General features: G+C 50.7%; 1 protein-coding gene across 1 annotated transcript in view; it reads right to left on the bottom strand.

Moving 5' to 3' along the window:
- Positions 1-1503: 1503 nt before the first annotated feature.
- CHAF1A (chromatin assembly factor 1, subunit A (p150)) overlaps positions 1504-11946 on the bottom strand; it is a 16593-nt gene continuing 6150 nt past the window's right edge. Inside the window, exons 4-13 of the mRNA XM_010000886.1 lie at positions 10864-11105; positions 10264-10324; positions 8793-8861; positions 8216-8439; positions 7163-7331; positions 6467-6547; positions 6291-6380; positions 5364-5625; positions 4020-4507; positions 1504-1617 (exon numbers count right to left, since the gene is read on the bottom strand). Coding sequence (XP_009999188.1) covers positions 1504-1617; positions 4020-4507; positions 5364-5625; positions 6291-6380; positions 6467-6547; positions 7163-7331; positions 8216-8439; positions 8793-8861; positions 10264-10324; positions 10864-11105 — 1800 coding nt within the window. The remainder of the gene's footprint in view (positions 1618-4019; positions 4508-5363; positions 5626-6290; positions 6381-6466; positions 6548-7162; positions 7332-8215; positions 8440-8792; positions 8862-10263; positions 10325-10863; positions 11106-11946) is intronic.

Genomic DNA, 11946 nt, shown 5'->3' with positions numbered 1-11946 from the left:
CAAGAAATCTGGAATACTTTTTCAAGTATCTTGTTCAAAGATACACAAAGGGTTTTTAAACTCTCTAATTCATTCTACATACATACAGAGAAGTTAGTAGGTGGTGAAGTCTCCACAAAGGGTGTTAAGATGGGTTGATGGTGCTGGTGTCCTGGCCAGTGGCTCCTGCACTGCTGGGCTCTGAAGCTGCTTCAGGAGCTGCCAACCTAGAGTCTGCAAGTAGAAAATGTGTTGGTTTTGGGGCTTTATTTTTGGGTTGTTTTTAAATCTCTTCATTCATCTGGTAGAATTTGAGGATGAGGTGCTTTATCTGGCTCAGCCCCTCTTCAAGTCTCCCTTTTGATCCCATTTCAAAAGTGGTTTTAACGGTGGCTTGACATCAATCCAGATTAAAAATCACTTCAACCATAGGAAGGGAACTTCATAATCTTTTCAGTGCTTTAGATTTGGGGCAGAATTCACTAAATCAAGCTCAGAAGTCAACAAATAAGCTGCTTGTGTGGCAGCAAAGCCTGAGGAAGATCCTCTCCTGAGCAGCATTCCTGTCCTGGGCAGGAGAGGTGACAAACTGCACTCCTGTCATGAGCAAAAGCAGCTTCAGGTGAAATGCAAATCATCTTGTCTAACAGTTGTTTGTTCCAGGAGGAGGAACGTGGCACCAGCTGAGATAGAGACCCAGATGTGTCTAGAATGGGTCAAACACTGGAGAATTTAAAGCTTTGGAGATGTGGAGGAGCCCTTCTCTAGGGAAGGCAGGAACTGCTCAATAAAAAACCCCACTTTTCCTTATTCTGTGAGTCAAGGAATCCTGAATTTATAGAGGACAAGGGGGGATGGATGAAAACTGGCAGAGGGAGATTGAGGTGAGACATGAGGAGGGAATTGTGGAGTGTGAGGGTGGTGAGAGCCTGGCCCAGGTTGCCCAGGGAAGCTGTGGCTGCCCCATCCCTGGGGATGTTGAAGGGCAGGTTGGATGGGGCTTGGAGCAACCTGGGCTGGTGGGAGGTGTCCCTGCCCATGCAGGGGGTGGGACTGGATGATCTTGAAGGTCCCTCCACCCCCAAACCAACATGGGATTCCAAGATTCTCTGACTTCAAGAGGCAGCAGAAGGGAGTTATGATCCAGACCTTGCCAGTCCTGGAAAGACTCTGGACAGAAAGTTGCAGAAGACCCAGAGACCAGCCCTGCTCAGCACTATCTACCAATAGTTGGTGGATCTGCTGATGTTGACCCCAATGTTCTCTCACCAGCACCAGGCAGCACTGGCAGGCAATGTCACCCACAGGCACCTCGTGCCACTGACTTGGAGGGAGGAGGGGAAAAAAGAGCAAAAGCAGGTTGGGGAGGACCATAAATAGCAAAGAAACATCTAGAATGAAGCATAAAAAGAGGGAAGCACCTAAAAACCCAACATCTAGAGAGAAGATGAGGCTTTGTGACACAGTGGCAGAAAAGCTGCAGCAGGTTGAACCACACACTGTCCTCATGGGAGCAAGGACCTGCTACCCACTGATCTTCCCACCTTTTCCTGGCTGTATATCCACAATCATGCAGTCATCATCTTCCTCATCTTCCTCAGTGTCTGCCTGGAATCCATCCATCTCCACAGCTTCAGCCTGAAAGGAAAAACAAAGGCAGGAGCTTTGAGCACAGTGGCACTGGTAATGGCAGGGAGAGGGCACTGGTGGTGCTGGGGACCAGCACAGCAGGCAGAAAAACTCCTGCCCAGCCAGGCCAACCTGATCCCTTGGGAATATTGGTAGGGAATGACAAAAAAAAGAAGCCCTGGCTCCACCAGACAGGGGTGGCTGATAAAAGGCCTCATCACAGGGTGCAGGAAACATGCCAAGCTCCTGCTCCAAGATGGTTTTCACTCTTCCACAACTGCCCACACATCCCCAAGTCACTTTAAACCTTCCTTGAAATCTGACCCAGTTTGGATGGTTGGGAAGGAAAAATCTTCTCCTCCCCTTTCCCAGTTATTTGAGAGGCTTTTCCTCCTTCTAGAGTTGGAGTGACTTTTGTTGGTCAAGTTTGAAGCTTTTTCTTCCCTCCTTGACTCCTCCTCATCTTTGGCTTTGGTTCAGGGAGGGGGGGGACAGTTGCTCCCCTTGGTGACCCCATTTTCAGCACAAACTATGAGTCAGGAAAAGGGATAATAGAAGGAATGACACAAACTGCCCAGCACTGAACAGCTGCAAGTGATTTTTTTTGTGGTGGTTTCCCCACCAACCCCTCAACTTGGAAGTGTGGAATGAAAAACCTCAGCCCCAGAGCCCAACCCCCACCCCCTGCAAGTGACATTTTTAATTGGTATCTTTCATTAAAGCCACAGTTTCTCAGATTGAAGTTCTTCCCTCCCACACACAGGCAGGTGCTGCCCACCCAGGGACCAAGTTCTTTTCTCCCCACAGTTTGTTTCAGAGCACATTTATCTCCATGGGGCTTGGTTTGAGCTTCACAGCAGAGCAACATGTGGCAGGGGTGGAGACCCTGGAGGTCCTGATTCCCCCCCAAGTCATTCCCAGGCTGTCCCCAATCTCCAAGAGAGGAAGGATGGGATCCAACACCTGAGTGGTGGCTGATTTAAGACATCAGGCTTTCAGGACACCTTTGCTCCCCAACTTCACAGGGGCAGCTTCAAAAATGCTTTGAAAAATGGATGGAATTCTACTAAACCCCTTCTGTTTTGCTATTTCTGCCCCAGTCATTTGTTATCAGCAGAATTTCCAGTGGGTGCCAAGCAGAGATTGTTGGGGTTTTTTTTTAATCTCTGCCTTTATTTAGAAGAAACAAACCAAGCAGATGGAGTTTGGGGGCTGAACAGCTTCTCCCAAGTCTCTGATCCCCATCAACACTTGAATGCAGAGCATTTGCAGTCGATGAGCCAAAGAAGCCAAGAATAAAGTGGGAGGGAAAAGCAGAAAAAGCCTTTTCTGTGGCTTCTTTCCTCACCTCCTTGTCCACAGGGGATGAGGAATAAATCCAGTGCAAACCCTGTCCTGCCTGCAGGCTTGGAAGCAAAGGGTTGGTAACACCAAACTTCAGGACCCAGATGATCTTTAAGGTCCCTTCCAACCCAAATCATTCTATGATTCTATGACCTCAAGCCTTAAATCTACAGAGCAACACCCAGAAAGCACCCACTGCACTTTCAGTCATTTTTTGGGGGGGTGATTAAGCTCTTCATGCTATTTGTGGTCACCCTGAAAAGCAAACAACAGGAAGACCACATCAAAGCCCAGAGCTGGGGTAGCAACTGCTCCCAAATCCAGCTCATTTTGCTCCTGTGGGTTATTACATTTTTCAACCAGCTCTTGAAATTCAGTTTTGTGGCATGAGAAGCTGGAGGCTTTGGAGACTATTATGGGTTGAGTTGTAGCACTCAACCTTGTCTTGGGCTGCATCACCAGAAGTGTGGCCAGCAGGGCAAGGGAGGGGATTGTCCCCCTTTATTCTGCTCTGCTGAGACCCTCCTTAGAGCACTGGGTCCAGTTCTGGAGCCCCCAAGATAAGAGGGATATGGAGCTCTTGGAGAGAGTCCAGAGGAGGCCACAGAGATGATCCTTGGGCTGGAGCAGCTCTGCTCTGGAGACAGGCTGGGAGAGTTGGGGGGTTCAGCCTGGAGAAGAGAAGGCTCCAGGGAGACCTTAGAGCAGCTTCCAGTGCCTGAAGGGGCTCCAGGAAAGCTGGGGAGGGACTTGGGACAAGGGCAGGGAGGGAGAGGACAAGGGGGGATGGATGAAAAGTGGCAGAGGGAGATTGAGGGGAGACATGAGGAGGGAATTGTGGAGTGTGAGGGTGGTGAGAGCCTGGCCCAGGTTGCCCAGGGACGCTGTGGCTGCCCCATCCCTGGCAGTGTTGAAGGGCAGGTTGGATGGGGCTTGGAGCAACCTGGGCTGGTTAAAAAGGTTCCTGTGCACTGCAGGAGGGCTAGACTAGATGACCTTTAAAGGTCCCTTCCAACCCCACACCTTCTATGACTCTTACCAGGGAAGAGCACCTGGACAGGACTCACCTGCTCAGCGTTCCGAGGTCTCTTCATGAACCTGGTGATGGACATGCTCCCCGTGGCCTTCCTCTTCACTGCCACAGGGGTGGCTGGTGGGACAGCCAGGGCTGGCACGTTGCCACCTTCCTCCTTCCCTGCAGAAGGGACCTGGGTGACGTAGTTCCATTGGCAGGGGACAGGGAGGTGCTCTTGGTCCAAACTCTTCAGCACCTCGGAGTGGACGTACCAGCACATCCGGTACTCGGGTCTCTTCTCATACACAGAGTTCTCTGAAATGATTCTCTTTAGCCTGGCTTTGGAAGGGACACCACTGTCCTCACCCACTGGGGTCTGTGGTCTGGAGGGGTGGGGACTCGTGGGGCTGTTGTCACTGCCATCAGCAGCTGCCACCACCTCGCTGAACAGTCCCTGCCGGCAGCATTCCTGGAATTCCTGGATGATGGCTTTGCTCCCGTTGACGTTGCCATGAAGCAGAGGGAGAAGCTGGGCAAGAACTGCAGTGGAGACAGGAGGGACAGAGGTGGTGGGGAAGAACTTGTAAGGTTGAGAAAAGCCAGGCTGACATGACCTGCCAGCACAGATGGTTCCAGAAAGGAAGAAGATAAAACGGAGCCTACAGGAAAGATGGGGAGAAACTTCTCACTGGGGAGGGCAGTGATGGGGCAAGGGGGGCTGGGAGAGGGAGATTGAGGTGAGACATGAGGAGGGAATTGTGGAGTGTGAGGGTGGTGAGAGCCTGGCCCAGGTTGCCCAGGGAAGCTGTGGCTGCCCCATCCCTGGCAGTGTTGAAGGGCAGGTTGGATGGGGCTTGGAGCAGCCTGGGCTGGTGGGAGGTGTCCCTGCCCATGCAGGGGGGTTGGGACTGGATGATCTTGAAGGTCCCTTCCAACCCAAAAAAGATTAATTTTAGATGTGGGATTGCACCAGGAGGTAGATTTGCTGTAGGAATTCACCCCCAGTAATAAACAACCCCCTGAAGTGAAAGTTCCCACAACCCTGTATCAGTCACACACAGCAGATCCTCAGTACCAGGACCTGTCACACAAAACAAACCCTCCCCCCCTGAACTGTAAATGGGCTTGTGGGCTCCAGCACTTCCAGTGAACCATCCTCAATCTGAGCCTTCTGCTCTTGTTGGCTTCACTTCCTAGATTATCTAGAGCAAGAGTTTCTAGAGGGTGTAACTAAGGCCACACTAGATTCAATGCCAGGAAGCTCCTTTCCAAGATCTCTCAGAGATTCCTTGGATTTCAGCCTTCTCATTCTGAATTTGACACCCACCACATCTGCTCTCTCAGACTGAAACACAACAGCAGGCAGAAAACAAATACTGAGCCCTCCAGGTCTTACTTTGCTGATCTTTTGCTCTTCTTTTACTGCCTTTCTGTATCTGCTGCTCCTCCTCTGGGCCGAGTGAATCCAGGACACAGGCTGTGAACTGCTGGAGAACCTTCAGGTCTGCACTGGAGCTGCTGTCCTTCCCTGGGCCTTCCCAGACACAGCCAATCTTCACAGGCTGCAGGACATGGAGCCTCTTCCCCTTGGCCATCAGCTCATCCCATTCCTTGGCTTTCAGCTTCTGACGGACCTTCTGGTTCTCTGGGTCACACTCCTAAAGCCACAGGTGAGAGAGTTTCTGTAACATTCATTGCAGGGAAAAGAAAAGGTGTTTTAACCCAACTTCTCATCACATCCCCTGAGCTGCAGGAAGAAATTCTTCCCTGTGAGGGTGGTGAGACACTGGGACAGGCTGCTCAGGGAAGCTGTGGCTGCTCCAGTCCTGGAAGAGTTCAAGGGCAGGTTGGATGGGGATCTAACATTAAACAGGATCAGAATCCATCCTTTCCTTTGGGATTCAACAGTGGCACCACTGCTGGTGGGACTTTTGACAAGGGTTTGTAGGGAGAAGACAACAGGGAAGGGTTTTAAACTGGCAGAGGGAGATTGAGGTGAGACATGAGGAGGGAATTGTGGAGTGTGAGGGTGGTGAGAGCCTGGCCCAGGTTGCCCAGGGAAGCTGTGGCTGCCCCATCCCTGGCAGTGTTGAAGGGCAGGTTGGATGGGGCTTGGAGCAGCCTGGGCTGGTGGGAGGTGTCCCTGCCCATGCAGGGGTTGGGACTGGATGATCTTGAAGGTCCCTCCACACTCAAACCATTCCATGACTCAGGAGCAGTCTGCTCCTCAACACTGCAGATCTGAAGTGACTTTCACCACAGCCAGTTCTACCCAAGTCACTGGACAGAGAGATGGAAATCCAGTCACAGCCAGTTCACTTACTTCTGTCACTCCTTCATCTTCAGATAGGTACCCATGGGGTACAAAAAACCCATCGTCATCATCTTCATCCTCTCCCTCCTCTTCATCATCCTAAAAATCAACCCTCCCTGTTAGAAATCAGGCTGCCAAGTGGGGTTGGGTTCAGAAAGCTGCTGGTCAGCACGTGGAGTCCTTACCCCTTCACTATGGGAGAGACTTTCTCCAGGTTCCTCCTCTTCCCATTCCTCATCACTATCTACTTCATAGTCCAGGAGTTTCTAGAAGAAATGCCAAGATGTTACCTCTGGAAATGATGTGAGAGCAGGATGCCAGACCCTGGGAAGGGTTTCATATCTCAGGAGCAAGAGGGGACACGCAAAAGGGGATAAGAAATCCCAGAAAACAAGTGAATGTGGCCAACTGTGTGTTCAGTTCTCTCCTACAGAGACAGGCTGGAAGAGCTGGGGTGTCCAGCCTGGAGAAGGCTCCAGGAAGACCTGAGAACACCTTCCAGTGCCTGAAGGGGCTCCAGGAAAGCTGGGGAGGGACTTGGGACAAGGGCAGGGAAGGATGGGATGAGGGGTGATGGATGAAAACTGGCAGAGGGAGATTGAGGTGAGACATGAGGAGGGAATTGTGGAGTGTGAGGGTGGTGAGAGCCTGGCCCAGGTTGCCCAGGGAAGCTGTGGCTGCCCCATCCCTGGCAGTGTTGAAGGGCAGGTTGGATGGGGCTTGGAGCAACCTGGGCTGGTGGGAGGTGTCCCTGCCCATGCAGGGGGTGGGACTGGATGATCTTTAAGTTCCCTTCACAACCCGAACCACTCCATGAGTCCATGAATTCAGGAGCATACAGAAAGCACACAACCCAACTGCACTGCCAGGGAGGTCCTTACACTGTCCTTTGACCATGGGTTCCTGGGATGGATCACAGAGGTTTTCTTGTTCCACGTGCCCCAATAGGCAGGACGGTGATTCTCACAGAACTGCAGGAGTTTCATCCGACCAAACTTCCCTCTTTCTGGAACAGCATCTGGTTTGCAGTTATCCACAACCACCACGTCACTGTGGAAAGGAGATCATCTTCAGTCCACCTAGAACACTCCCCTGCTGCTTGGGAAGGCATCTCAGGGAAAGCCACAAACCAACCCAGGGCCTGAGTTCATTGGAACAGACTCTCCCAATTCTCCTGCAAGACCATGAAGCTCCAGACAAGCCACCTCCCTCCTCAGCTCACCTCTCCTTTAGCCATCCATGTGTTAACTTTTTTAAATTATCAAAGACAAACACCCTTTAGGACCAGTAGTGTCCAGTGGCAGCTGCCTGAAGCCTGTGTTTCCTCTGGAGGACTTGAGAAGCACCATATGGAATGGTTAACCCAACTTGATGCTCTCTTCAATAGATAACATAGAGAGAATCTCTTTTCCTGCTGCTAATACCTGGGCTGGTGGGAGGTGTCCCTGCCTATGCAGGGGGGTTGGAACTAGATGATCTATAAGGTCCCTTCCAACCCAAATAATTCCATGATTCTATGAAGGAAATCTAGATTTAGACATGAAGAAGAAATTCTTTGCTCTGAGGGTGGTGAGAGCCTGGCCCAGGTTGCCCAGGGAAGCTGTGGCTGCCCCATCCCTGGCAGTGTTGAAGGGCAGGTTGGATGGGGCTTGGAGCAGCCTGGGCTGGTGGGAGGTGTCCCTGACCATGCAGGGGGGTTGGGACTGGATGATCTTGAAGGCCCCTTCCCACCCAAACCAGTCTGGGATTCTCTAATTCTACATCATAAACTCCTGCTCCCTGTGGAAAGAATTCTCCTCCAAAAGGAGCATTCCATGAAAAGCTTCATCTTTCCACCACCTCTAACATCAGAACAAGAGGATCTCAAAACCATTCTGCAGTTGATTCTATATAAAAAAAAGGTGAAGAACCCCCCCCCAAAACCACAGACTAACCTGTTCACTGTGTCAGTGCTGCTACTGACCAAAGTGGGTCCAGTTTTCCGTGGTTTCCGACACTTTAGATCCCTCAAGAAGGAACCTTCACTATTCTGGGCACACAGGAGCTTATCCAGCTGCTCCAACAAGTCAGGATCCAGGGCAACACGGGAGAGAGGAGCTAAAACCATGTTCTCCTTAATTTCAAAAGGAGGAAACTTTCCACAAGAACCAGCAAGAATCTGAAATGCCAAGTGAGGATCATCAGGGGTTGAAGCACCACAGAACGTGCAGCACCAGGACATTCCAGCCACCCAAACCTCAACACCAAAGCTTTGAGTGAAGATTGAGGTGAAGCCCTTCCTGTCTGAGATTCCCAAGAGATCTTCCTCAAGGGAATCTGGGTCTTTACAGCCAAGGGCAGCAGAAAACACAGGTGAGATTTTTTTACTGAAGCAACTACTTTTAAATTAGGAAGGGATATTAATGCTCTGCCCACCTCAGCTCTATGGGATGGAGCAGAAGGAAATCAAGTGTCTTTGTCAAAAGATGATTAATGGAAGACCAAGAAAGCACAGGAACAGCAACACCTCACCTTTGGGGCTTGTGGAGTCTTTGGTTTCTGGAAGAACCTGGTGATTTCTGCTTTCTGGGCATTAATTCGCTGAAATCAGAAGGAAAAGGCAAATTATAAACACCAAGATTAGGGACCAAACCTCATCATTCCTTCATGCATGACCCAGGTTCAAACCTAGTGAGGTAGAAAGCCAAGCTGAGTCACTTCCCAGCTCAACAATGATTGTCTCCCCTCCCACAGCTCCATGGATTCCAATGTCTCTAAGACAAAGCAGAAGGTTCACTCGTGGGCATTGAAACACAAACACAGAAATGAGTTGAACAGGTGAAAACAAAGCACCAACTTGCATGAAAGACAAGAAACCTGCATGACAGGATTGGTGGAGCAGCACCACCAGGTCAGGGTGGACAGGCTGCATCCCAAATGGATGAGCTCACTCCCCAAGTGTCACCAAGGCAGGGGACACTGCCTGGAGAACCACAGGAGCTTCAGGAGCTCCTGAGGCAGGAGACACTGCCTGGAGAACCACAGGAGCTTCAGGAGCTCCTGAGGCAGGGGACACTACCTGGACAACCACAGGAGCTACAGGAGCTCCTGAGGCAGGAAACACTGCCTGGAGAACCACAGGAGCTTCAGGAGCTCCTGAGGCAGGGGACACTACCTGGACAACCACAGGAGCTACAGGAGCTCCTGAGGCAGGAAACACTGCCTGGAGAACCACAGGAGCTTCAGGAGCTCCTGAGGCAGGGGACACTACCTGGACAACCACAGGAGCTACAGGAGCTCCTGAGGCAGGAAACACTGCCTGGAGAACCACAGGAGCTTCAGGAGCTCCTGAGGCAGGGGACACTACCTGGACAACCACAGGAGCTACAGGAGCTCCTGAGGCAGGAAACACTGCCTGGAGAACCACAGGAGCTTCAGGAGCTCCTGAGGCAGGGGACACTACCTGGACAACCACAGGAGCTACAGGAGCTCCTGAGGCAGGAAACACTGCCTGGAGAACCACAGGAGCTTCAGGAGCTCCTGAGGCAGGGGACACTACCTGGACAACCACAGGAGCTACAGGAGCTCCTGAGGCAGGAAACACTGCCTGGAGAACCACAGGAGCTTCAGGAGCTCCTGAGGCAGGGGACACTACCTGGACAACCACAGGAGCTACAGGAGCTCCTGAGGCAGGAAACACTGCCTGGAGAACCACAGGAGCTTCAGGAGCTCCTGAGGCAGGGGACACTACCTGGACAACCACAGGAGCTACAGGAGCTCCTGAGGCAGGAAACACTGCCTGGAGAACCACAGGAGCTTCAGGAGCTCCTGAGGCAGGGGACACTACCTGGACAACCACAGGAGCTACAGGAGCTCCTGAGGCAGGAGACACTGCCTGGAGAACCACAGGAGCTTCAGGAGCCCTCAGCAGGGCTCCAGGGGCCCATGAACACCCTTTCACCATAGCAGAAGAATTCAGAGACAAGCCAGAGAAGACATTTACCTTTTCCTCCTCCCTTAACCGTTTCTCCTCTTCTTTCTTCCTCTTCTCCTCGAGTTTTGCCCTTTAATACAAAATTGATGTTAATTGTCACAAGCCCATCAAGTGATTATTTGCATTGAGGAAGAGGTGAGAAGCCCCAAACCCTAAGAACCCATCATGCTAGGAAAGCAGATCATCTATTAACTCAGCCAAGGGTTAAACCCACTGAGAACTCTCTGCATTCCTTCTAGAGCAAATATTGACCTGTTTTAGCCACCAATTAGCCAGGTTGCTTCCAATTTCCCTCAACATTAGGGAACTTCCTCACCAGACAAGGCACCAGTGCCAAGGAATTGCAAAAGTCCAACAAGACTGGCCATGAAAACCCAGTGGAGCAGAACAGCTCCCATCAGCCACCTCAAATGAGAAGCCCAGGTCACCTGGAAACAGAACGTCCTGCTGGGATGAGGGGCTGGCATTAAAATACATTTAAAAGAGACCCTGTGACAAAGTGACATGTGCTGTTTGACCAGTGTGGCCTCTGAAAGTCCAGGGGGTATGGGAAGGTGTTCACATCCTTCCATGTTATCACCCAGGACCTGTGGAAATGAAGCCACTTACTCCAGAGCTTCCTGCCTCTCCTTGCGTTTCTCCTCCTTGACTCTCAGCTTCTCAGCTTTCTCCTTCTCTTCCTTCTCTCTCTTTTCTCTCCTTTCTTTCTCTTTCAACTCTTTCTCTTCCTCTTTCTTCTTCTTGGCCTCCTCCTTGGCTCTTTCTTTTGCAGCTTTTGCCTCTTCCTTCAGCCTCCCCTTTTCCTCTCGCTCCGCCTGCAGCTTCTGCAGTTTGTCTGCACGTTCCTGGTCCTGGGACAGAAACAAATGTCTCTTTGGGCCCAGCAAAAGCTGCTGCCAGAAAAAAAAACCACCTGGCTAAAATAAGATTTTCATTCTCCAGCTGAATCTCCAGCTCCAGGAATCCAGAGTGGATTCCTACTCTCACAGGACAAGCAGTTATTAAACACAGTGACCTGGTTCCTCAGACCTTGCACCAGGTTCTCCATGAATTGTCCTTTTCCTCCTGTTTCCATTCCCTCAGCCTCAAGGAAAGCTTGGAATTCTCTTTCCTTGATCATTTGAGTCACCCCCATTACCAACTAAAATGAGATGGGAATTTTGAACGTGATTTTGAAATGTTTATAAAGATTTCAGATTGTTTCCCAAACACTTTCACCTTAGGATATGGTGAACCTGCTCTAGCAGGACTAGATGATCTCCAAAGGTCCCTTCCAACCCTGATCCCTTGATGTGAAAACTTGGAACATCATCAATTAGGGCTGGTTTGAATAGTTTGATCTGATTTTATATTAAACCCATCCAGCTTTTTTTTTCCCCTGACCAGGTTTTTCACTGGATCAGGGAATAAGTCTCCAAACTCTGGTTGTGCAGCTGCTTGTAGGACCTGGAGCTCACAAAAACATTGTCACTTGTGTTGATCAGACAACCCCAGACACCCTAAAGCTCATTTCAAGGGGACTGTGAGATCAAGGTGAGGAGATGACCCTGAAAATGTTGCTCTTCACAATTATTTCCCTCCCAAGGCAGCTGAATTTCTCACGAGGGCTTTACTGCCACATCAAGGAGAATGTGGAAATCTTCCTGAAAAATGCCCCAAAATCCAGCTTCCCAGGGCATTGGTGATTTCAGC

The sequence above is a fragment of the Chaetura pelagica genome, unplaced genomic scaffold (genome assembly GCF_000747805.2).
Source record: "Chaetura pelagica isolate M959 unplaced genomic scaffold, ChaPel_1.0 scaffold1986, whole genome shotgun sequence".
NCBI lineage: Eukaryota > Metazoa > Chordata > Aves > Apodiformes > Apodidae > Chaetura > Chaetura pelagica.
The sequence above is the reverse complement of the archived record's forward strand: the minus strand, read 5'-3'. Positions and strand labels throughout refer to the sequence as shown.